The following is a 24,165-nucleotide window of genomic DNA, read 5'->3' on the forward strand; positions in this document are numbered from 1 at the left end:
AGAGGAAAAATCAATGGAACCTGATTCTCCCTCCATAAACCCCAAGTGTCAGGCCTTGAACAAGCTAAGGGGGAAGATGACAAGACACTGCCCCTCCCCTTTGTGCCACCTTGTGTGGTCCCCATGGTTGACCAAGATGCATCCTTTTCATAGGACATAGGAGTTCCCTGAGAGTCGTATTTCTGGGAAGAAAAATCACCCTCCCTTGGCAAGTGTCATAGAATAGGTAGTGGAAGGATGGTTTGGTTCTAGGAGGAAGGAAGATCAGTAAAAGGAAGCACCCTTTTCTCTTGTTGCCCTTTTGCTTGAACCACTTGTTTTCACGTGAACCAGTTATCCAGGTAACTTGGCAGTTACCCAGGATGACTTGCTCATCCCCATTTTACAGGAGGGAAAACTTAAAACCATTGCTCCAGAGTCACATCTGGAGCTGTGACAGGGACATTCAGTTGACTTCAGGTTTGGGGTCTTAGATCCAAGGTTATCCAGGAGGACCAACTGGTTTACCCTAATGGAGTCTATTGGTCTGCCTAGCTGGGGCTGGACGATTTGACAATTTAAGGATACCGTCCCGGCCAAGGTTGGACCGTACCACTGGGAAGTGTCAAGTGTGCTGGTAAAACCAAGAGCACAATCAATACCCAAGTTATAAAAAATAAAAAAGTAAAATCCCTCTTTGAGATCCTTGAAGCCCTTGCTCATACGGGACTTACCAAGTTTAAGAGTGTGTGTTCAAAGAATGGAACTCTGTGACAAGAGTCATAGCAAAATGACTGAAGCCTTCTTCTGACCTATTCTGTCCTGACAAACATTCTACAGGGGTTGAGGCTTGGCTGGGATAAGGTACATTCAGAGGGGTTTGGAGATACTAGACAAACTGGACAGGTGAACGACATACAGAAACACAAGACCCAAAAGCAGCCAGATACGGAGGGGAGAGACTGAAATGGTCAGGACAGTTACATCTGACATGCCCCAGCAGAAGCAGGAGAAAGGCACAGCATTGACCTTTGGGATGAGGGCAAAGTGGCCCCACTGGTTGCTGCTTGGATAGTGCCGGTGCTGAGGAGAGGTGAGGGATGCCGAGCTGAGATGGAGGCACGTCTTTGTGGAGTTTGAGTGGGTGCTCCTGCAGGCCTTGCCTCAGTTTATCCCTTTGTTCCAAGGTCTCAAACTTTGCAAGTAAAGTTTTCACTGGCTGCCATGGAAGATCACCTTTCTGATAGACTGCGATTTGAGGTGTGGGTGTATGTGCGAGGGAGAGAGAGCGTGACAGAGCCAGCGTGAGCGAGCACGCTTAAGCATGGGGGAGCTGGGCCATGCCCCAGGACTTGAGCCATCTCTGGCACAAAAGGAGTTAATGGCAGGGACCGCACCCCCCCCATGTCCGGGCACGCGCAGCGCGCCCCCTCGGTGCGCGGGCACAGCAGCCAGGCTGCCGGAGAGCAGATCTCGGGGATTCGGGTGCGGAGCCCTTGGGCCCTTGGCCTGGAGGCGATATGGGTGGTCCGCGGCCCGGTTCACTCGCTCGCAACAGCCCGGGGAACAGGTGAGGCCGCCTGCCCCGGTCTCTCATCCTCTAGCTGCCCAGACCTATTCCCCCATCCTATTCCCTCCCAATCCCAGACTCCTCCGCTGCCCAGTCAGTGCCCCCCATCCCTCGCAACCCCGTGTTCTCCATTGGCACCCCTGACCCCCTAGTCCTCTCCCGCTGCTCTCCCTCTCCTCTCCTCCTCCCTGAATCCCTCATGCCTATCATCCTCCTACCCAGGGTCCCTCTATTTCCACGGCCAGGCCCTCATGCTCATCAAAATAGCCCTGAGGGCCCCCAGCCCCATTCCTGAACCCGGCTGTATTGCACATTGCCAGGCCCCCCTCCCCCGCGGAGCAACCCCATCCCCCTTTCATCATAGCATCTCCCGGCCAGGCTCCTTCCCCCACTTTCTGCAGCCCCCCCTCCCCAGGTCTTTATCTTATCCTCCCCCATTCTGGTGCAGCTCTGTCCCCCAATACCATTCGGAACCCACATAGCCCTCAGTACTGCAGTTCTCAGTACCATACCATTTCTGCAGAATGCCCCTCACCCAATACCCCATCAGCCCCTAAAGTACCCCCAATGCCATCCTCATGCCCGGTACTGCCACCTCCCCTTGTTCTCCTCCAGATTGCAAGTTGAACCAGGTTGGAGATCTTGGCTCTGGGGACTCAGAGTGTGGGTCCTAGGGTACAGAGGGCGTTTGGGGGTCGGTCGGTTTGTCTAGGTGTTCACGGGAGTGGGGCTGCAGGGAATTGACTCAAAGGGGAATGGCTTTTGGCGCCGAAGGGTTACTGGAGAGGGAGGCATCCCGAAAGGGTTAAAGGAATGTGTGGGGAGGGGTGGCATCGAGAGGGTTAATGGGGGGGGTTTGCTGGCGGGGAAGCCCTGTGAATGAGCGGTCTGTGCCCCTGAGTTGCCATGGAGACGGTGAATGGGGGGATTGTGTGAACTCAGCTGCGGACTCCCCCCCTCCGCCCCCCCACCCCCACCCCATACGCACACACACCCACTCCCTCCTGCCCTACCTCCTTACTCCTACCCCTTCCTTCCCCTCCTCCCCCCACCTGGGTGCATTCTGGGCAGTGTCTGGGATCTTCCCCCCACCCAATACTTTGCTCCCCATTTCCTCTGAGCTCCCACCCCTTCAGTGGCTTTGCCCGCCCTCTCTCCCTCTCTCTCACACACTCACACACTCACACACATTCTCATTCCCGACTGGTGGTGGCCGATTGCCGGGCGTTCCCAATCGCCCTCCCCCACCCCTTCAGCCAGTTCTTAAAGGAGCAGCCCTTCAATCTTGAAAGGCGGGAGAAAACTGAGTGGGATGGGGGGCTGGCACAAAATATGTGTGCTTGTGTGTGTGTGTGTGTGACTGGGTGTGTCTGTGTGTGTGTGTCCATGCAAGAGCCTCTGTGGATGCCTGTGTGTATGTGTCGTCTGTGTAACTGTGTGTCAGAAAGCCCGTGTGTCTGAGTGTGTTGCTATTTCTGTTTCTGTCTCCACCTATGTGTCACCATTATGCTGCATGTGTCTCTGGATATTTACCTAGGCGGGTGTGTGTGATTAGATTTCAGTAAGTCTCTGTGTGCGTCTCTGAATGTATCTCTCTGTGTCTCTGACTCTGTGAGGCGCTCTGTCTCAGAATGTGGGACTATATGAGGGGATCTCTGTGGGTTTGGAATGTATGTCTCTGCGAGTGAATATCACAGTGTCTGGGGATACTGGCTTGGTCTCTCTCCCTCACTCTTTGAGTCTTTGTGAGTTTATTTCTGTGACTCTGAATGCATGTCTCCCGCACTCCGTTGTTTATTTTGCACTGGCTCATCATCAGTGATGCCTAGGGTGCCCGGCAGAAAGGTGTTGGGCTCGGTTCTGGCACTCCGCGTCAATTAGCGATAGCCCACAGAAAGGGCCAAGGCTTAAGGATTCAGGAGCGGTGAGGGCTGAGGAGAAATGTACAGGAGGGTCTGGGGACTCTGGTGAATGGCCGCCCTGCCCTGCCTGAGGGCAGAGACTCATCAGTCTCTCTGTGGGACCCTTTGCCTCTCTGCTGTTTCCTCTTCTTATGCCTCAGTGTCCCGGAGTGAGGTTAACAAATCCTACACCCTCCTAACATGAAGGTCCCTGGGTGGGCTTTCCCCGGTCCCAGGGGCTTAGACAGCTCAGGGTTCATACAGTATGTCCAGTGACTCGGGCTCCATTGCCAGTTCTCCCCAGGCCCTGCCACCACATGCTACACTGGTTCCAGCTGACTGGCTGTGGAGTCGAAGTTGGGGATTGTGAGGTCACTCTGTCAGTCCCCTTGGATCTTCCAGCCGTGACCAGGAGCATAGAAGGGTTCGGACTGGCAGTGGAGATTGCCTGTTGGAACTTGGAACCCTGGACATTTTCCACCTCTCCTAAGTGTAGATCAGCCCAAGGCCAGCAGGACCCCCATGACTCACTCTGTAGCCCTCCCAGACCATCTTGGATGACTCCTACTTCCCTCTTTTCACAGGCCTGTCTGGCCCTGAGGGAGTCCCCTTTCTGAAGCTGTGGTGCTTGGACGACCTGCTCTCTCCATTGCTGGGCATCTGTAGGTGTCCCTCGAGAGCTCAGTTTTGAGGTTCAAGTCAGTGTGGCCATGAAGGGGCTGCCTATTGGGCTGGTGCTGTGACCCTGGAGTCTGCTTCTCCTGACAGTCCCCCTGCCCGGAACATGTGGCTGCGGCTTGGCCCGCCCTTGCTGTCCCTGAGCCCCAAGCCCACAGTTGGCCGGAGCCTGTGCCTCACCCTGTGGTTCAGCTTGGTGCTGAGGGCCAGTACCCAGGCCCCAGCACCCACAGTCAATACTCACTTTGGGAAGCTAAGGGGCGCCCGGGTACCATTGCCCAGTGAGATCCTAGGGCCTGTGGACCAATACCTGGGGGTGCCCTATGCAGCTCCGCCAATCGGCGAGAAACGTTTTCTGCCCCCCGAACCACCCCCATCCTGGTCGGGCATCCGGAACGCCACACACTTTCCCCCAGTGTGCCCCCAGAACATCCACACAGCTGTGCCCGAAGTCATGCTGCCCGTCTGGTTCACGGCCAACTTGGATATCGTCGCCACTTACATTCAGGAACCCAACGAAGACTGCCTCTACCTGAACGTCTACGTGCCCACGGAGGATGGTGAGCACTGCGGCCAGGCAATGGGCCCTCCCTGCCTCCTGCCTGCCCTGTTGTTTGTGGCTCGCATGTGGTGGTGTGCCCTGCAGCATGCCGTCCGTCTGTCTGTGAAAATGCTTCTAACCATCACTCTGCTTGGCCTCCCCCTTCCCCTTCCTTTTTCTTCCCACCCCCACCCCTCCACCCCCGTCCCAGCATTGTCCGAGCTCCCATGTGTGAGTGACACGGCTACCGAAAGCGGCCTGGTCAGGGCCTGAGAGCTTTGACAAGTCTAGGGCCAGAGTGCTGGATTGGGGGGGGGGGGTGTCCCTGGGGGAGTATGGGTCACGGCTGGCAGCTGCCCGCGGGAGGATGCTGGCTCCACCAGGCCCCCCTGTTACCATTCCACCTGCTTTGAAAGGTGGTAGGTGTGTGTGGCCAAGGGAACTGGGTTGGTGGGGGGGGGGGCAGGGGGTAAGCCTGGTGGGCAACGCTTAGGTGCCTCCTCTTTTACTAGCTGATGCCTCCTCCCGCGGGGGTCACACTAAGGTAAGTGACAGAAGCAAGGAAATGGTGGGACAGGCTCTCTGCCATGTGCCCGCCTGCAGAGCAGCTCTTGGGGCCTGGGGGGTGGTGGTGGGGGTGCATGCCCCTGGGCAGAGGCCTCCTGTTATTTTTTAGTTTTTTATTCATTTTACAGTAAAGCGGATTTCCAAGGAATGCGCCAGAAAGCCCAACAAGAAAATTTGTAGGAAAGGAGGTAGGTAGCGAGCCGGCGGGGAGGGAGAGAGAGAGAGAGGGAGGGCTGCCTGCCCACCTGCCCTTGCCCCTGAGGACCCAGACTTTCTTCAAGTATCCCAGGCTTGGGGGGAAGGTGAGCAGGCCTAAGCTCTACCTCATCCCAGGGCCCTGGCTGCTTTTCAGGGAGGATCTCGTGGCCCAAGGCAGGTTCAGAGTAGAAGCAGCAACCCAATTTCTTCCAATCTTCCCGGCCTCAAAATCTATTCCCCACCTCCCACCCCCAACCCCGAAGCGTGTGCCAAAGGATAGAGCAGTAGTGGCTCTTTCCGTGACACCTCAGGAGAAACTCCAGGCAGCCAAAATGGAGCCAGAGGCTCCACCCTTTTCCTGGTGGATGGAGCCATCTCTCTGTGCTTTTCCCCAGGTTGAAAGTCTAGATGCAACTCTTCGGCCCTGAAGCATAGACAACCACATGTACACATGCTTAGGAACCCCTGCCACCACTGCCACCATCTCTGTGACCAGAGGCATAGCTGAGAGACGCAGGCTACTCTGGTGGCAGACCTTGGAGGGGCCAGAGGAGGTGGGAGTGTGGGGGTGTCTCTGGGAACTGTGAACTCTAAAGGAGGCAAAAGATCCTGAATTTTCAGTCTCCCCTCTTGCTGAGAGAGAGTTCATTCCCCTGGCTAATAATTCTTCGTGTCTGCGTACCACCTTCTGTTTTCCGCAAAGCACTTTAATACTTGCCTCATAAAATCGTCCCTACATCTCTGGAAGTGTCTAAGGCAGGAATCGGTCTCTCAATTTTCCAGACGAGGAAATGGGCACAGGGGAGTGACTTGCTGGGGCTCAAGGCCACGTCACTGGTCTGTGGCAGAGCTGGGACCAGAACGTGGGTCTCTGGACCCCTGAGGCAGTGTTCTTTCCAGTGTAGCACACGTGGGAACTCCCATGTGGTCATTCCTGACCTCCTCACGTCCGAAAAAGTAGTGAAATGTAAATGGGCTGGGCAGATTTGGGTACAGTGACAGCCTGAGGAACAGGTGGAAAACCACAGCCCTGGTCACTACCACCCTGAGGCAGGCTTGGAGTTTGTTTCTCCTTTTAATGATCCTAGGGCAGGGTTTCTCAGAGTGGGTCAGCAGGATTCCTGGGACACGATGATCCCCAGACCTACTGAACAAGAATCTCTGGGGGCAGATCCCAAGACTCTGCCTGTTGAGTATGTGCCCTGAGCGATTCTGATGCACATGAGAACACTGAGTGAGATCTGCTGCCCTAGAGGTAGTGTTTCACCATATACCCACACCCAGTCCACGACCTCGTGCACAGGGGACAGTCAGTAAATATTTTTTGAACAAATGAAGAAGCATTATGGTGCGGCAGAAAGACTACGGGTCTGGGACTGAGGCCCAGTTCTGCTTCTAAGACCTTAGGCAAGTCTTTTCCTTGAAGAACCTCTGTTTCCACATCTGAAGGTGGTAGGGAACCATTCTGACCTTAACAGTCCCTTAGCCTAGGAACAAAGTCAGGAAGCAGATCTCTTAAATCTGCTCCTGTGAGGAAGAGGGACAGGGAAAAGGTGACATTAGCATTATTCCAGTAAGAGCCCAGGGCAGTACAGTACAGCCCAGAGAGTTTGACCAGAGAGCTGACTGGAAGACCACCGCTCGAGTACAAACATTTACCAATCACAATTGTTGACTATGGGCAAGGCCCTGCACTGGGTACTGTTGGGATGTGGAGGGATGTGAGGTCGAGGAAAAAGTTAGAAAGGACTACTCCTAGATTTAGAAAAGTCCTATCCCGCTACTCTGAAGACACTCCCAGCCTAGTGTTAAAACCCAGCTAGTTTCCCTAAGCCCCAGAGGCCAAGCTGGGAGGTGGGATTCCAGACAGTGTGGCAAGGGTCATTTGGCTGTTGAAATTAGTTCCCTATCCAGGATCTGTATAGCATTTGGAACACAGTTACCAGTCCTGCCTCCGGGGTTGGGGAGAGACCCATCCATGCCCAGAGGCCATCTTGAGCTTTACCTCGATGGGGTCCTGGGGCGGCTCAGTGTCTGGGGATGGTGGTCGAGTTGGCCTGGGTGAGAGGCATGGCAGCAAGGGGTTGCTCAGCAAGTGCTAAGCCGAAGGAGCAAAGGCAACTGTGCGGAGAAGACTGGGACAATGCTGCAACCCAGGGACACCCCCCTCCAGAGTAGGGGCACAGGGGGCACCTCATCTAAGTTAGGGCTGATGGGAAGCAGAGGATTCTGGCGGAAGACCTGCCCAACCCCTCCCCGACCCACCCCCTGTCAAGTTGGAGGGAATTCACGTCTGGGAATGGGGTAATTCCTTTCTGTTTGTTGGGCCGTCCCTGTGTGGGTGATAAGGCCCCATCCCCACAGGGCTTCTGAGGGCAAGTGTTGGCAGGTGTTGAGTGTTTTGAGATTGTAGGCGCCAAGGGAAGTTCAGGAGGCCCCAGGAGGTTTCTACCCCTAGGGCTGGGCTCTTGTTCCAGTTGAAAAGTTGCAAGTTGTGTAGTAGGAGGAGAGGAGGGCCCTGGTTTAATTAATAGTCGTAAGGAAAGTCTGTCACCAGAGTGCAAACCAGCTGAGAGAGAAGGGTTGCTGCCTCTGGGCTGAAGGTATCTGGTGTCCTAGACCTGAGAGGGTTCTGGCCACAATTACCCGTTTCCACACTCACTGACAGGCATCCAGGCCGTAGGTCCTCTTTCTCCACAGCCATTCTCAGCTCCAAGGTGCACTTCTAGTCTCCTTAGAACAGAAAGGAGGATCGGTGCCAGCTTTACCCCTGGGTCCTAAACGTCTCTCTTCTCTCTTTTAGTCTCTTCTTTGCTCTCCTCCTCTCTCTTCCCCTCCCTTCCATGCTCCACTTCCTTTCTTAGCTCCTTCTTCCCTTCCCTTTCCCCTGTTCCAGAGAGGTGGAATGGTGCAGTGGAAAGACCATGGGCTTTGGAATCAAGCAGACCTGGGTTTGAATCCCACCTCTAGCACTTCTAGCTGTGGGGTCTTGAGCAAGTCACTTTACCTCTCTGAACCTCAGTTTCCCCATCTGTGAAACAGGAATAAGAATAGCACCTACCTCATTGGGGTATGATGATCGAGAGCTGTGGTCTAAGTAGAGCTCTGGCACATGGTAAAGATTCAGTATGTGGTAGGAGCTATTCCCATTATTCTTATCTCTTTGTTTCTCTCTCTCATTGCCCCTTTCTCCTTTTCCCATTTCTTCTTTCCCTCCCTCTCTCTCTGGCTCGCTCTATATCTCAGAGCAATGCTGGCCACTCTCAGGCCTGGTCCCTGAGGGCAGAAACTCCATTTGCCATTAACCAGAGCAGGACCGGAGGGAAAGCTGCTGCGTCTTCCATCTTCTGTGGGAATCGGGGTCAGCTGAGGGCCAGCTGGAGCCTGTCCACCAGGCCTGGGTAGTGAGTTCAGGGCTAGGGCATATCTCTGCCCCAATACCTCACATCGATATCCATACATGCTGGCAGGGCCACCTCTTGTTCTCAGTGCCTGGCCCCGCTCTCCCAGCTCACCCTGCCTGTGTCCACACGCACGGCCCCTTCCACCCAGAACAAATCCTCTCCTTGAGTGGGTCTCTGGCGCTGCGTCCTGGCCCACCTCCTTCTACCTCCTTCCTCACTGGGAAGGCCTAGGGTGTGCCAAGGTCGAGATGGGCCATCGGGGACAGAGAGGTGGGGCAGGGAGGTGCAGGGAGGTCAGCACGGCAGGGGCCTGCCACACCATCATCCTGACGAAGGTCTCAGCCCACCCATTCCCTCAGTTCTTGCCATCCCTCCTGCCTGTCCTGGGCCCAGGCCCAGAGCTGGCTTGCTGGGCCACACTGCAGTCATGCTGTTTTTGAATTCTCTCTGTTTTGTTCTCTGTTCTGTGCTGTTGTGTCTCCCCGTGTCTGGTCCCCAGGATCCGGCGCTAAGAAACAGGGCGAGGACTTAGCGGATAATGACGGGGATGAAGATGAAGGTATTTGGGGGCTGCAGGGCGCGGCGGCTGGTGCATGGCACAGAGCCCCTCCCCCTCTCGATGGGGAGAAGCCCCGTCTGTCTGTCTGTCCGTCCGTTGGTGTGTTTCTGTTCCTGTACAAGGCCGTTGATCTGTTCATCCGTCTTTGGCCTGGTTGGCCACTGGGAGTTCCGGGGTGATGGACACGGCTGGCTGGACCTGGGTTCCCCACCCCTGTCCTCAGTTCTACAGTAGGAACGGTCACTGTTGGTGACAGTTTCCTTCCCTATCTTTTATGGCTCGCGGGCACCTGCCCCTACTGAGCAGCAGGGAGAGTGGCAAGAAGGCCGGGCCTGGGGAGAGGCTCAAAGGAAACTGGATGGTGAGGAGATGCCTGTGTTTCACTGAGGAGACACCTGCGTTTCATGGGGAGACTGGCTCCTGGAAGAGGGGCCCAGCAGGATGTTGAACTGAGCAGTGAGACAGTGATGACCGAGGGGTGGGGTGGGGTGGGACCGGAAAATAGCACCACCTACAACCTCCCCAGCCTTCTCCCAGAAAGGGAGAGGTGATCTCAGGGCCAGGGGCTGCTATAAAGCTTAGGCCAGGGCCAGAAAAACTGTGGGCTAAATGCCAGGCTGAGGCCAGGGCACCAGAGCCCGGTCAGTAGATGGTATGTTCCTTGGGTGGTTATCGGACCAGCCTTCCTTCTCGGGAAAATGGGTTCTGTTTGTGCTCCTCAGCAGAGAGCATTTCCTTTTATCTCCATGCCCTGGCCCTGCCCCCCTGCCCCTGGAGGGGTCAGACAGCTCAGGTGGGCCCACTGGTGACCAGTAGGGTGGAATGGATGTGGCGGGGTGTTGGTCCAGCTCACAAATGGAGAGGGCTATGGGCAGAGGTGGTCAGGCCTGGAGCTTTCTCTTGACTTCCCAGCCCCAACCCCATGTTGTCCGGGCTTGGGAGCAGCCACATTGATGTCCCTCATTGAATGACCTCTGGGAGGCTCCGTCTTCATCTCAATGACTGACTGGGGGCAGGCTCCCTTGTTCTTAGTTCTGCCCCTTTCCTCTTCCCCATCCCTAGTGTTTCCAGTTAAGTCTGCCTGGAGCCCAGGGAGAATGGGGTAAAATGGGCACATGGCTGAGAAACCATGTCCTCGTGGCCCCCCCCCCCCCATCTCTGCCATTCACTCCCTTTTCCCCACATCCTTCCTTGGTCTCTCCCCATCCACCCCTTATTCCCACCCCTCTTGTCTCTGTCTGCACTGGGGGGCCAGCTGCTGCCAATGGCCATATTTCCATGTAACTGGTCTAGTTGTGGGGGTTTCAGGGCTCCCCAGCCCCTGCTCTCTAAAGCCATGTCAGGTCCCAGGACTCCTGGGTGCCCAGGGCAGGGACTCACTTGATCCAGTCAAGGGACCAGCCCTTCCTCTTCCAGCTGCTCCCACCCCCAAAGCCCAGCCATGGCCCGCCTAGGCCTAGCTCTCAACCTAGGACCAGGCCTGCCTGCCTGCCGTCAGCTGGGAGGCACTTGGAACAGAGTCTTTAAAAACATTACTGGCTCTGGCTCTGGCCATTGCTCAAGCCCCAGACTGAGCAACCCTGTGAGTCCTGCCCTCAGGGATGGCAGTGGTGTCCTGGCACCTGGGATAGCTTTGCTGCCCGCACTCCCCTCCCCACCGCAGGGACAGTGGGGGTGGGGGTAGAAGGGCATCCCACCCAGCCTATGTCCCACCCCTTCTCCTTGTAGACATCCGGGACAGTGGTGCTAAGCCCGTCATGGTCTACATCCACGGAGGCTCATACATGGAAGGCACAGGCAACATGATTGACGGCAGTGTCCTCGCCAGTTATGGCAATGTCATCGTCATCACCCTCAACTATCGGGTTGGGGTGCTAGGTATGGTTCCCTGCCAGGTGCCTGAAAGGAAGGCGGAGTTCTCGAGGGGGAAGGAAAGAATGCTGAGGAGTTAAGAACAGGCAGCCTCGGGTCTCTAGCTGGTGCTGACTACCACAGCCAAACTTGCTATCCCAAGCGCTGGAAGTTTCCCCATACCCTCAGGCCCTTTCTCAGAATGTTTCGAAGTCACTGGCCATTCAACCTCCACACCTTCTCTCTGCTACAAGTTTTGTTTTGTTTTTTTTTTCTTTGCTTGGCTGAGTTTTATAGGGTCCATTTGTTTTTCTAGTGTCCTGTCCTCATCCCTACCCACACACAAATCATCCTTCTAACCCACCACATATCCATATACTCACACCTCACACACATCCATTCATATGTATACAATTACTTCTCTCACCCACCCCCACAAGCATTCACACATACCTGGACACATATATACCCCACATGCACATCTACAGACCCCCACCCATATACACACATACATATACACTCTACACATAGTCTCCTCCCCAACTCCACATATATCCAGGTATGGAGCATGTACCCCAATACACTCCACACTCATGCTGCACATATATACAGATTTTCTCACCCTTCCCATATAGCCACACACATTCCCATACACTCTTCCACACTACACTTATCCACACTCACACTTTCCTCTATCCCCATATATATGCTCTACACCAAGACTCATACCCTGCACGTCTACACACAAACTCCACACATACACAACTTCCACATACACATCTTACATGTAGATAACTATCCCTTCCAGCCTCTGACACACATGCACTTATATACTCACATCTCCCTATACAGCCCCACTTCCACATCCACTCTACATACCCACATACTACACACATACGCACATTTCCCTCACCTTCCCCACGTAGACACAAACCACATAGATCTACCCTACACCACATATACCCATACCTGCATGTCCATACCTCCCAGGCCCACACATACACTAATATTACACACACATACACACGCACATACCCCTACATCCCTGCTTCCACATCTATACACATCTCATAAACTACTTATATATTCCCCCCACATATGCCCACACCCATAGGCCCCCTACACATATACCCACACAAACACAACACACACACACATACACTCTTCCCATACATACTCCACAAAGATCCACCTAAAATATACACGTACGTATTCCCTCACCCCACTCCACAATTATATATGCATCCATATACCCACTCCTGCCATCAACATCCATAAACACACAGCTCTCCCCACCCTCAACTACACTCATTCACACCCCACCCTTCCACATCCTGTATGTACACACACACACATTCCTTCTACCCTCTCCACACACTCATCCCCATATACTCTTACCCCATGTTGCATGCACACTACCACAAATTATCTCTCAAAGACCTCCTTGTACACACCCATACACCCTTCCCACACATACTCTATAGTCCCCATGCTTGTTTCAGAGATTTACACTGACCCCTCTACCTTGTACCTCCCTTAATGACTGCTGATGCCTATCAGTGTCCAAGGTCTTGAGGTAAACATATGCTTCAGAGAGGGCAAGCAAGCCCTCAGGGCCTTGCTCCCTTTTGATGCTCACCTCAGATGCCTCAGAGGACATGTGCAGCCCCATATCTCTGTAGTAGCATGAAGAAGCCAACTTCTTGCCCAGAGGGTTTGTGTCCTCAACATTCCAGTAAGGGGCTAGGCTGTTTGACAGGTCTCTAGGCCGGAGTGCTGAACCACCAGTTAGGTATGGCTTACTCCATGACCAACTGGCTGACAGGACCTTATTTTAATTTGCTGTTGAGTATATTGCTTTGCCAGTTCCAATCCCCAAGGCCGTGGGGCTGCATTTCACTTCTGGGTGCGATTGAGTGTGCAGAATGGCAGTCTCCTCTTGACTTCTTTTCTACTATGTGGGATGGGAAGACACCTTGTTTGAATTCAGAATGGAGAAACAATATGCCCTGACAACAGTGGAGTTTGAGTCCCCTTCAGTGGCACCTGGGATACCAGGAATGGAGTGTGCAAGGCATCTCTTTGGTCTCTCTCAACTGTCTGGTGGGTTTGGGATTTCATTGTTCTACTGCTGTTCCCTTGTCTTTCTGAGTTGCTTCAGGCATCATGGAAGGCTCCCGTTAGCTGTTCTCTCCAGTTGAGAAAGGGGATCTGAGTCTCTTGACAGTAAAGTTGGTATCATGAAGGTGGCTGCAAGCTCAAACACTCAGTCTGTGCAGTTCCTTCAAGATTAATTAATATACAAACATAATCACACACAGATATACAGACACGCACACAGTCACTGAAGGCCAAAAGTATATTAGCGACTTTCTTTTCTTAATGAGTGTTGGAAAATGTTTAAATTAGCTGCTTTTTTTTAAGTGACAAACACAAAGCTCCCTTCTATAAAGTTTATTGAGTACAGAAATTATCAAAAAGATGCCTCGGTTCCAAATTTTAGGACCAGCTCGGAATGAAGGAGAGGGGATAGGAGAAAGTAAGGAAGAGAAGAAAATGAGGGGGGAGAAAAAAAAGAGGAAGAGAGTGACATGGGAAGGAAGCAGAGAGGAACCAGGAGGGAGACTCATGGGATTTGAAGGCTGAGTTGGGAGCTGCGGGCTGCACAGAAAGCTATTATTGCTGGTGAGCACTCCCTAAGATATTCTGATTAGCTGATTTCTTCACATCACTTCAACTGCTCTAATCCTTGAGCTTCTAGATCAGAAGTTCTCAACCTGTTTTGGGGTCGTGGACCCTTTGGAATTCTATGAAGGCCAAAAAAGGCACGTGCACATAAAAACTTAGAGAAACAATCTCACTGACCTTCCTGATGCTTCTTCATGAAACCCAGGTGAAGGACCCTCACTTTACAACCTCCTCTCATTAGGATGACCAGAATAGCATGTCTGAGAGGCAGGTATATTATTCTTTGGGCTTAAACAGTTACTGATCGAAATAACATTACCCAAACTTCAGAAGGAGTCATTAAACTGAGATTTGGTCCCGAGTTCCCCAACCCTTCCTATGTACCCTTCAGTCCTGTTCCGAAACACAAATATAATCCAGAAGCCACTGATTGGATTGTGGACACATCCCAGATGTTTTTGGCTCTTGGCACCAGATAGAGAACATGGGTTTGTTCCTGATACTTGGTGGGGGGGGGTTGCTGTGTAGCTGAAGGCTTTTGTTGTTTCATTTTCCAAAGCATCTAAGAACAGGTGGCCAGTTGTGGATCCCAATCATGTACATTAGTTTACCCTTCCTTCTGTCAGCTTCTTGGAACACTGAGCCCAAACAGATGGTTCACTCTAAGGTGCATCTCTAGACATCTAAGATGATTCACATATGTTGAGAATGTCACAGGCTAATCCACTCATCCCTCCAAGGCAGAAGGGTAGCCATTATTTGAGAAGCTCCCACTGGGCTTGGGGCCAATAAAAGATAGGAAATAGGATGTGGATATCCCTGGGCTGAGGAAGTAGGGGCTCGCCAAGTTTTATTCTGGGTCCCAGAATTTAATTCTACATCCTTGCTTTGGTACCCTTCAGGCAAACTGAAAACCAAGTAAACGTCTGGCCTTGAGTGACACAAATATCTGGTTTTGATACAATCTGCCAGATCCTCTGTCTTCTGTTGACAAGCAGTTTACCATATACCACCATAAAAACTTGGGTTCAAAGAGACTGGCTTTAATTTATACCATCAGTTTACAGAGTTTGGTATTTCAGCCCCCATCCTCATGTTGTTTTTGTGGATGGCTGAGTTACTGGGGGGAATAACAGAGAGTGACAACTCTCCCAGACTGCCAGGTTTCGCGTGCTTGTGGTTGGTCGTGTTTGCAGGATCATCAGCCTGAGTCTGTTGGAGGTAGTGCTACAAGCAGGACTTTTCCAGTGGCTGGCATGGCATCACCTGTGTGCTTCAGTGCCCCTCATCTCAAGGTTCGTGGGATTCAAGGCAGCAGGCAGCGATGGTGGAATCCTCCACCCAGACTTTTCAGGCCTTCATTCCTAACCCAGTAAATCAGTCCATTTTGGAGAGATCTACTTTACTACATCCAAATGCAGGCTCTTCCTGCTGATGAGGGCCGACATATTTGACACATTTCACTGAATGATGTCTTGGCAAAGGCTGAAGCCAAGTCTGCTACTGCCTAAATGAGAGAAAAGGAAAAGAGAATCTGGGGGAAGGAAGGGGTAGGGAGAGAAGACAGGCTAAGAGAAGCACATCGTCACTTTTGCTGGAGGGTCTTAAGGCTTGGACAGATGGGTTGGATCTTCATCAGCGTAGTTTTTAAGACTCACAGCAGCAGCTTAAGTTTGTGAATGGACCAGACAAAGGAGAAGCTGGTTCCCTTGTCAAGAGGAACAAGGGCTCCTCCCTTCATCCCCATTCAAGCTTTCTTTAATTCCTTCTCATTTCCTCATCTGGAACCTGGGGTTGAAGAGGGCTTGTAACAAGGTCCTGAGAGGAATGACTAAGTACTTTACATACTTAATTGTAACAAAGGTAAATTAATAACACACTTGAAGAGGGTGAAATGAGCTCTTTTGTAGAAGCTAGACAGAGAAGGACTTGAGAAAGACAGTGATGAGGTCTTGTGCCTGCTTTTGGTCTACTTGAATCCACTTTCTGCGCATAGACTTTCAGAGAGCTTTCTCTGAGCCCGGGGTGCCTCTTGCAAACAGCAGCACAGAAAGCTGACTTCAGGTGCTGCAAATGAGCTTTTAACTGGTGAGGCAAAGACTACTGATCCAGGGATGGGTTTCCAGTGTGTAGGAGCACTACGATTACCCACCTGGAAAGAACCCTCCCAAAAGTCTAGGGCAGGAGAAGATAGGGCCTTTCAAGGAACCAAAGGATAAGGGAAGAGAGATGAAATAAGGCAGCAGGATCAGGCTAAAATGGAGGCAGGGTTGGGGGAAATATAGGACATCTCTGTGGGATAGCCAGCAGGTGGGCGGGAAGGTAGTCTCCATGGCAACAAGTCTCCACAGCAGCAAATCCCAGCAGGTGGGTGGGAAGGTAGTCTCCATGGTGACATGTCTCCTCAGCAGCAAATCCCAGTGGGTGGGCGGGAAGACCTGTTTCTGTGGTAACACACTGCACTGACTTCCCCGTTTCTCCATCAGACCAAAAAGATGGCCTAACCCAGAGGTTTTCCAACTTCAGCAGGCATCAGGATCACCTGGAGGGCTTGTTACAAACACAGCTTGCTGGGCCCCGCCTCCAGAGTTTCTGATTCATTAGGTCTGGGAGCAAAAGAAACGAGGACCTGCGATGAGAATGAGGGGAAGGAGGCCAGCCGAGGCCCTGGAAAGAAGTGGAGATGGACTAACTTGAACAGGAAGTGCAAGATTGCTTAGGGATTGTTGCCTTTGGGGATGGTCACTTCCTTTAGAGAGAGAAGAAAGGGAAAAGAGAAGTAACTTTGGATCTTACCCTGCACTGAGCATATTGTATATGCTCATGTTCATTTTATCCTTGATATAACCCTCTGAGATTTTTTTGTAAAAGCAGTTTTATTGAGATATATTCACACACCATGTACTCTATCCAAAGTATACAATCAATGGCTCGCAGTATCATCACAGAGTTCTGCATTCATCACCACAATCAATTTTAGACATTTTCAGGACTCTGAAAAAAAACACCATACCCCTTATCCCCCCTCTATTATTGACCCTTATCATTGGCGTAGTACTTTTGTTACAGTTGATGAAAAAATATTACAATGTTACTGTTAACTTGTAGTCCATAGTTTGCAATAGGTGCATTTCACACACACACACACACACACACACACCCCATATACCACCCTATTATTAAACACCTTGTAATAGTAACATACATTTGTTCTAATTCATGGAAGGACATTCTTATATTTGTGTTATTAACCACTGTCATCATCCACAAGAGGGTTGTAGGGTCCCATGTTTTATCCTCTAGCTTTTCTTCTACTGACAAACATGACCCTAAAGTTCCCCTTTCAACCATAATCACATAATTCAGTGCTGTTATCACACCCTATGAGGTAATTTTATCCCCATTTTACATAAGAGGAAACTATGGCCCAGAGATTTAAAATTTCTCACCCAAGGCTACATAACTGATTAGAGCCAGGATTTCAGCCCAGGACTATCTGATGCCAAGGTCCCTACCCTTTCCGTATCTTGCCAGGTACTAGGATAATGTCCCCGCCTAGTACATCAGGACAGAGGATGCTGAGTTCTGGCCATTTGCAGGCCATTTAAGTCTCTTAACTGGAAGCATCCATTTCAAACTGTCTGGAGACTCTTCCTCCCAAACTGGGTAATGGGTTGTGGGGGTGGGGGTGGGGGTGGGGGCAGGGAATCATCTCTTCCTACACTGAGGATGCTGAATCTTGTATAAAGGAGCAATGGTTTATATTAATTAGGTGGAAAGGGCTGCACTACATGATCTTCCTTTGTTCTCACCTCCCCCCAATTCCTACCTCCCACCGTAACCTAAATCCTCCATCCCTCTGCCTTCACTGTCCTCATGTACTTTGTCGAATCCAGGTTTCCTGAGCACTGGAGATCAGGCTGCCAAGGGCAACTATGGGCTCCTTGACCAAATCCAGGCCCTCCGCTGGGTGAGCGAGAACATCGCCTTCTTCGGTGGAGACCCCCGCCGTATTACCGTCTTTGGTTCAGGCATTGGGGCATCCTGTGTCAGCCTCCTCACACTGTCACATCACTCTGAGGGTGAGTAGCTCTTGAGGCCAAAGGCGAACTAGAAAAGTGCTGGCTGCCCACCCCTGAACCTCAGGCCTTCTAGGCTCCAGAAGGCCTAGCCCCATGCCCCAGGAGCACCCAGAGGGATCAGGCCACCCTCTCCTTCCAGCTTAGGATCCCTTTGGGAGGAATGGAAGGGAAATGTTTATCTGGAGGAAGAAGTAATTCTCCTGATGTAAGAGAAGGAAGGAGAGAATCCTGTTTATATTCTGAGAACACAAGGTCATCCCCCACCCTCTGGCAAGGGAATCTTATCTGGGGACTGGGATTAAGAGACCTCTCTCTGAAGGAACAAAGGTTGATCTTGGGCAGGGGAAATCTTTCAGTTTGTGAAAAACATGTTACTTTAGGGTACAGCTGTAGGGTGGGAACCAGTTCTTAGGGGAAAACAACACTCATTCTCTGCCTTGCTCTCTGTACAAGAGGGGAAGTGTCCTTGAGAGGGGAGGTGGGTCTGAAGTGAGAATTGTTAAGCCATGAGGTGGGCTTTTGCTGAGGGTCTGTGGTCAGTTCTCATACTCCAAACCTCCTCCAGGGCTGGGCAGCCTACCTAAGGGGAGACACTCATTTTCAGCCTGAAGGGAAGCCTCTCTCCTTGCAATGGGCCTCTTTGCCAATCGACTCTTCCAAGGAGGCCCGATAGGCCCTTTGATGCTTGGGAGGAAGTGTTCTCTCCACCTCTGGACTACAGGGAACATACTGTCTCTGAGAGGCAAAGCTGAACTTCCCACAAAGTAAAGATCTTCCTGCAATAGGTGTCCTTCTCTGAAGTAAGGAAATCTGTGAGAGAGGACAGGTTTTTTTTTTTCATTGAAATCAACCCCATGAGTTTGTGATATTCTCACAGGAAGACATGACTTTCAGTCTCTCTTTGAAGATGGCCTGTCTGTCTTTGAGAGAGAAAAACCACATTCTCTGAACCTGCAATTCTGTCTCTGCCCCTCCAGGGACTTCCCTGACAAGGGAAGACTAAGGTGGGCTCTGCTTCTCTAAAGAGAGAATGTGTTTCTCGGGGTCGGCAGTGAGAAGAGGAACCCCTTTTTCTCACAAAGGAGGGTAAAATGACTGCCTGTGAGGATGCCTGTATCTGAAAAGTGGAGTGGGGCCTCCTCTGACCGGGGACTATTTCCCTGGGAGGAGAAGGACTTTTCTGGAATGATGCTATAATCTCTCGCAGAGGGGGCCTCTGTCTCTGGAGGCCTGGCTTCTTTAAAGATTTTTTCTCTCTTTCTGTAATTGACTCATGGAGAATAATCTTTAAAGAAACGAAGCTGTCTCTCTTAACCAGCAATCTATATTTCTCGCCTCCTCTTTCCACCTAGGCAAACTGCCTTTCTCTTAGAGGGGAATTATGTGTCCAAGGGCCAAATTCTCTCCTGGGAATGTCGAGACCAGGGCAAGAACTGTACCCTGTTTTTTTTCCTAAGAAGGGCAGTCATCCTCATTTTGAGTTTGGGGGACTGGCTCCCTCTCAGCTAGAGGGAACTCTTTATCTGAGGCATCAGTCGCTTCAGTAAAAGGAATCTCTCATATTGTGGAGACCACAGACTGAGAGGGCACGTTTCCTGGCGACTTTCAGGCCCCAAGGCCTTTGCCCTAGGGTCCATCGCCACACTCCCAGAATGTGAGGCTCTCTCCTGCCTGCATTTCTCATCTCTCATGAAAAAGACCCCTTTGTGGTGTAAGCGCCAGCTCCCTGGTGGTGCGCTGGCACAGAGCTGGGTCCAGCTGGGCAGGAAGCAAGAGGGGAAGACAATGAGAGATAGAGAGAGGGAGCATAAGGAAGCTGATGTCTGGGATCCAAGGGGTTAATTCCCCCTGGTATGTCCTTAACCCCCACGTTACCAACCACAGCCATAGGATAGGGAAGCCAAGGAAGAACCATGCAGGGGACCAGTCAGGGAAGGGACACAGAAACCCCTCCTCTGGTCTCAACCCATCACCCCCAGCCTAAAAGAGTCCTTCCTCCTTCCTAGCCCATTCAAACCACAGGGCAGCCTTGGTTACAAAGGAATGAGGAGGTGTTATGTGTGTTCCTCAGGGACAGGCAAGGGAGGCCTAGGCTATGGGTGATGTGACAGATCTGACGTGGTGCTGCCTGTCTTCTATAGGGCTTTTCCAGAGAGCCATCATCCAAAGTGGTTCTGCTCTGTCTAGCTGGGCTGTGAACTACCAGCCGGTGAAGTATACCAGCCTGCTGGCAGACAAGGTGGGCTGTAACGTGCTAGACACAGTGGATATGGTGGACTGTCTTCGGCAAAAGAGTGCTAAGGAGCTGGTAGAGCAGGACATCCAGCCAGCCCGCTACCATGTGGCCTTTGGTCCTGTGATTGATGGTGATGTCATTCCTGATGACCCTGAGATCCTCATGGAACAGGGCGAGTTCCTCAACTATGATATCATGCTAGGTGTCAACCAGGGTGAGGGTCTCAAATTTGTGGAAGGGGTAGTGGATCCTGAGGATGGAGTCTCTGGCACTGACTTTGACTATTCAGTCTCCAACTTTGTGGACAATCTGTATGGCTATCCAGAGGGTAAGGACACCCTGCGGGAGACCATCAAGTTCATGTACACAGACTGGGCAGACCGTGACAACCCCGAGACCCGCCGTAAAACACTGGTGGCACTCTTCACTGACCATCAGTGGGTGGAGCCCTCAGTAGTGACAGCTGATCTGCATGCACGCTATGGCTCACCTACCTACTTCTACGCCTTCTATCATCACTGCCAGAGCCTCATGAAGCCTGCTTGGTCAGATGCAGCTCATGGGGATGAAGTACCCTACGTTTTTGGTGTCCCTATGGTAGGCCCCACCGACCTCTTCCCCTGCAACTTCTCCAAGAATGACGTCATGCTCAGTGCTGTCGTCATGACCTACTGGACCAACTTTGCCAAGACTGGGTAAGGAGATATGGGCGTTCTTCTTCTTTTGGACCCCCAGCATGCTCTCTGCTCCTCTCTCCAAACCTCAGCCGTAATCTCCCTTCCTGAGATAGTCCCTCAACTCTTGCTGGGTAACTCTTTTGCTCCCCTCCCTCCCTCCCACCCTGAAGTCTTTCATGACATTTTTCTTCCTTCAAAAATTTTGCCATGTCTCAGAACTTCGTTAGCATTATGACTAAGCAAGAGGGAGAGTTATTGGCAGAACTATGGGATTCAAGGTTAGATGGTCAGAGGCCATGTGAAGTGGGGATAAAGTACATCAGGGCAACTGGGCAGCTGAAAGGATTGATGGATGCTCGGGAGCATGTGAGAAGGAAAAGTACATACAGCCTGATCTTAGAGGATGAGACAGTTTCCATGATGCCATAGGGCATAGGAATTCAAGTCCTGGGGAAAAAGAGGGATATGGGCAGAGGGAGGGACCCTAAGAAAGATGGAATAGGTGGGACGTTTTGAACTGGGCAGGAGGTTTCGGGGTGGGTGTGAGAGGAAGAATGCTGGGCCGTTTTCTCATCCAGGTAGAGTGGTGACCCCAGATTTCCATGTGGTATTTCAGGGATCCCAACAAGCCGGTCCCCCAGGACACCAAGTTCATTCACACCAAGGCCAACCGCTTTGAGGAAGTGGCCTGGTCCAAATACAATCCCCGAGACCAGCTCTACCTTCACATCGGGCTGAAACCAAGGGTCCGCGACCATTACCGGGCCACTAAGGTGGCCTTTTGGAAACACCTGGTGCCCCACCTATACAACCTGCATGACATGTTCCACTATACGTCCACAACCACCAAAGTGCCACCCCCGGATACCACCCACAGCTCCCACATTACCCGCCGACCCAACGGCAAGACCTGGAGCACCAAGCGGCCAGCCATCTCACCTGCCTACAGCAACGAGAACGCCCAAGGGTCCTGGAACGGGGACCAGGATGCAGGGCCACTTCTGGTGGAGAACCCTCGAGACTACTCCACTGAATTAAGTGTCACCATTGCTGTGGGGGCCTCCCTCCTGTTTCTTAATGTTCTGGCCTTTGCTGCCCTCTACTACCGTAAGGACAAACGGCGTCAGGAGCCCCTGCGGCAGCCCAGCCCTCAGAGAGGTGCTGGGGCCCCTGAATTGGGAGCTGCTCCTGAGGAGGAGTTGGCAGCATTACAGCTGGGTCCCGCCCACCATGAGTGTGAGGCAGGCCCCCCCCATGACACACTGCGCCTCACTGCACTGCCCGACTACACCCTGACCTTGCGGCGCTCCCCCAACGACATCCCACTCATGACCCCCAACACCATCACGATGATTCCCAACTCCCTGGTAGGGCTGCAGACACTGCACCCCTATAACACCTTCGCCGCAGGGTTCAACAGTACTGGTCTGCCCCACTCACACTCCACCACCCGGGTATAGCTCCAGCCCAGAGCATAGCCCGTCTCCCGGCTCACTCCCTCCCAGATCCACAAACATGCACACATCCCGACACACACACACATACACACACCATGCACAGACACATACAGACATATGTATATGCGTGCACCCACACCCTACAGCAAATCATCCGCACAGACAGACAGATGTGGACATGCACCCGCATGTACAAAAACACAACTACTGATGTAAACCCTAACAGTCCCTTCAAGTGGGGATGCAAGCAAGTTCTTGGTAAACTGAGGACCCGTGGAACAGCAGCTGAACCCAGCTCCCTGAGCCTGACCACAGACACTCCTGGGGGGACCCGAAAGCCACAGCCAGACACCCCCTTGGTGCTCGCCTTCGGCCTCTCTTGGAACTGCACCACCAACCAACTCCAGACTTGGGAGCTTTAAAGAGCAGAGTAGCTCTTCCTCCCCCAGACTTGATCTTTTTTCTGGGTCTCATTTTTGTTGATTTTTTTTTAAATTTTGGAGCAAATGCCTCTCCAACCCATGAGTTCAAAGAGGCTCTGGAAGGGAAGACTTAGGCCCAGGTCTCTCTGGCTCTGGAAGCCCGTGTTCACACCATCATACCGAGGAGCAGAACCCCCAAGAAAGAAACCATGGGGTGGAAGGAGGAAGGGGCTAATGATGAATGGGGTTGGAGGGCCATAGGGAAGAGATCTCCAACCATCTCTGTGTCTCGGTGGAGGGCTGCAGAGACTGCAGGGTGACCTGCTTCCCCCAAAAGCCAGTGGCATTGGCCTAGCTAGACCAAGGGACACTGGATTTGGTGAACAAGGTTCTGTGGAGGCCATGTCATTATTGGGCCCCTGGGTATAATCTGGGCTCTGCCTCTGACCTTGGGGTAATGCTATCAGAAAATCACCCCATTTTCTTTATGGAGTCTCTTTTGTGTCTGTCATTTCTCTTTTTAAAAAGGCGGTGTTTTTTTGTTGTTGTTGTCGTTGTCTTTGGCTTTTTTCTTTTTTAAAGAAAAATTCTTAAAACACTAACAGAAACCCATGGAGTTTGTCCTTTGTAAAAATTTTAAACACAGTGTCTTGATATAAAAATAAAAAAATCCAGTTAGCACTCCCAACCTGCCTCCCTTGCACAGGCCTTGCCCTAACAGACCTCCAAGTGGAATGCCTCTGGGGGCTAGGAATTAGCCATGTTCCCTCTGCCTCCTACACCTTTAAGTTGACACAAGTCTGGGTTTCACTGTGCTGGCCCCCTGCACCAAGGCCTTTCCAATCTGAAACAAGTCACTGTCCCCACCTCCCCAACCGCACCCCCCCCCTTCGCTCCCCATTCCCCACGGCTCTGGGTTCCTGCTGCTGAAGCCTTCTCTCAATACCTCGGGCCTCCTTATTAAACGGCAAACATAATACTTCCTTCCTCCTCTGCTGCCGCCACTGCTGTCTCCACTTCCACCACCGCCATCGCCACCACTCTCTGCCCCCATCCTGGACTAGGGGCTGGGAGGAGGTTTGACCTCTAACATCCTGAAATTCTGTGTTGTATCTGAATCCAGTGCAGCATCAGACATGTGGACTCCCTGTCCTTGGGTGACTGACAGAGCAGAGGCACTCTCCTTCCCCAGGGATGTTTGTTTCCTGTTCTGTGAATTAGAATTGGAAAAGGCCTTGGGGCCCTGGGAGCGAGATGTCTCCAGGATTGTGATAACGTGGCTCCCTGTCAACCCTGGGGGATGGATTCAGTGGGGCCCCACTGGGTTAGTATTTGTGGTCTTTTGTATTATTCGC

At 52.1% G+C, this 24,165-nt stretch overlaps 1 protein-coding gene across 6 annotated transcripts; it reads left to right on the forward strand.

The window, feature by feature from the left end:
• Positions 1–1,397: 1,397 nt before the first annotated feature.
• Positions 1,398–23,412, forward strand: NLGN3 (neuroligin 3). 6 transcript variants are annotated; one of them, XM_037822104.1, is made up of 9 exons: positions 1,398–1,549; positions 4,035–4,112; positions 4,545–4,688; positions 5,365–5,424; positions 9,338–9,397; positions 11,126–11,275; positions 17,833–18,018; positions 20,160–20,949; positions 21,548–23,412. In XM_037822104.1, exons 3-9 carry the CDS (start codon positions 4,583–4,585, stop codon positions 22,389–22,391), a joined length of 2,196 nt encoding a protein of 731 aa, XP_037678032.1. In that variant the 5' UTR covers positions 1,398–1,549; positions 4,035–4,112; positions 4,545–4,582; the 3' UTR covers positions 22,392–23,412. The 6 variants fall into 6 exon arrangements, with proteins under 6 accessions (XP_037678032.1, XP_037678030.1, XP_037678031.1 ...); XM_037822102.1 differs by having other exon boundaries at positions 1,483–1,549; positions 4,035–4,688; XM_037822106.1 differs by lacking the exon at positions 4,035–4,112 and having other exon boundaries at positions 1,531–1,549.
• The last annotated feature ends 753 nt before the right edge of the window (positions 23,413–24,165 follow it).

Source organism: Choloepus didactylus, chromosome X, assembly GCF_015220235.1.
Source record: "Choloepus didactylus isolate mChoDid1 chromosome X, mChoDid1.pri, whole genome shotgun sequence".
NCBI lineage: Eukaryota > Metazoa > Chordata > Mammalia > Pilosa > Megalonychidae > Choloepus > Choloepus didactylus.

Excerpts from the sequence above, each read along its gene's own strand:
- NLGN3 (XM_037822102.1), top strand. The coding sequence starts at position 4,235 with ATGTGGCTGCGGCTTGGCCCGCCCTTGCTGTCCCTGAGCCCCAAGCCC. Across the intron at positions 4,689-5,364 it reads CTACGTGCCCACGGAGGATG|TAAAGCGGATTTCCAAGGAA; the intron begins GTGAGCACTGCG and ends TTCATTTTACAG. Across the intron at positions 20,950-21,547 it reads ACCAACTTTGCCAAGACTGG|GGATCCCAACAAGCCGGTCC; the intron begins GTAAGGAGATAT and ends GTGGTATTTCAG.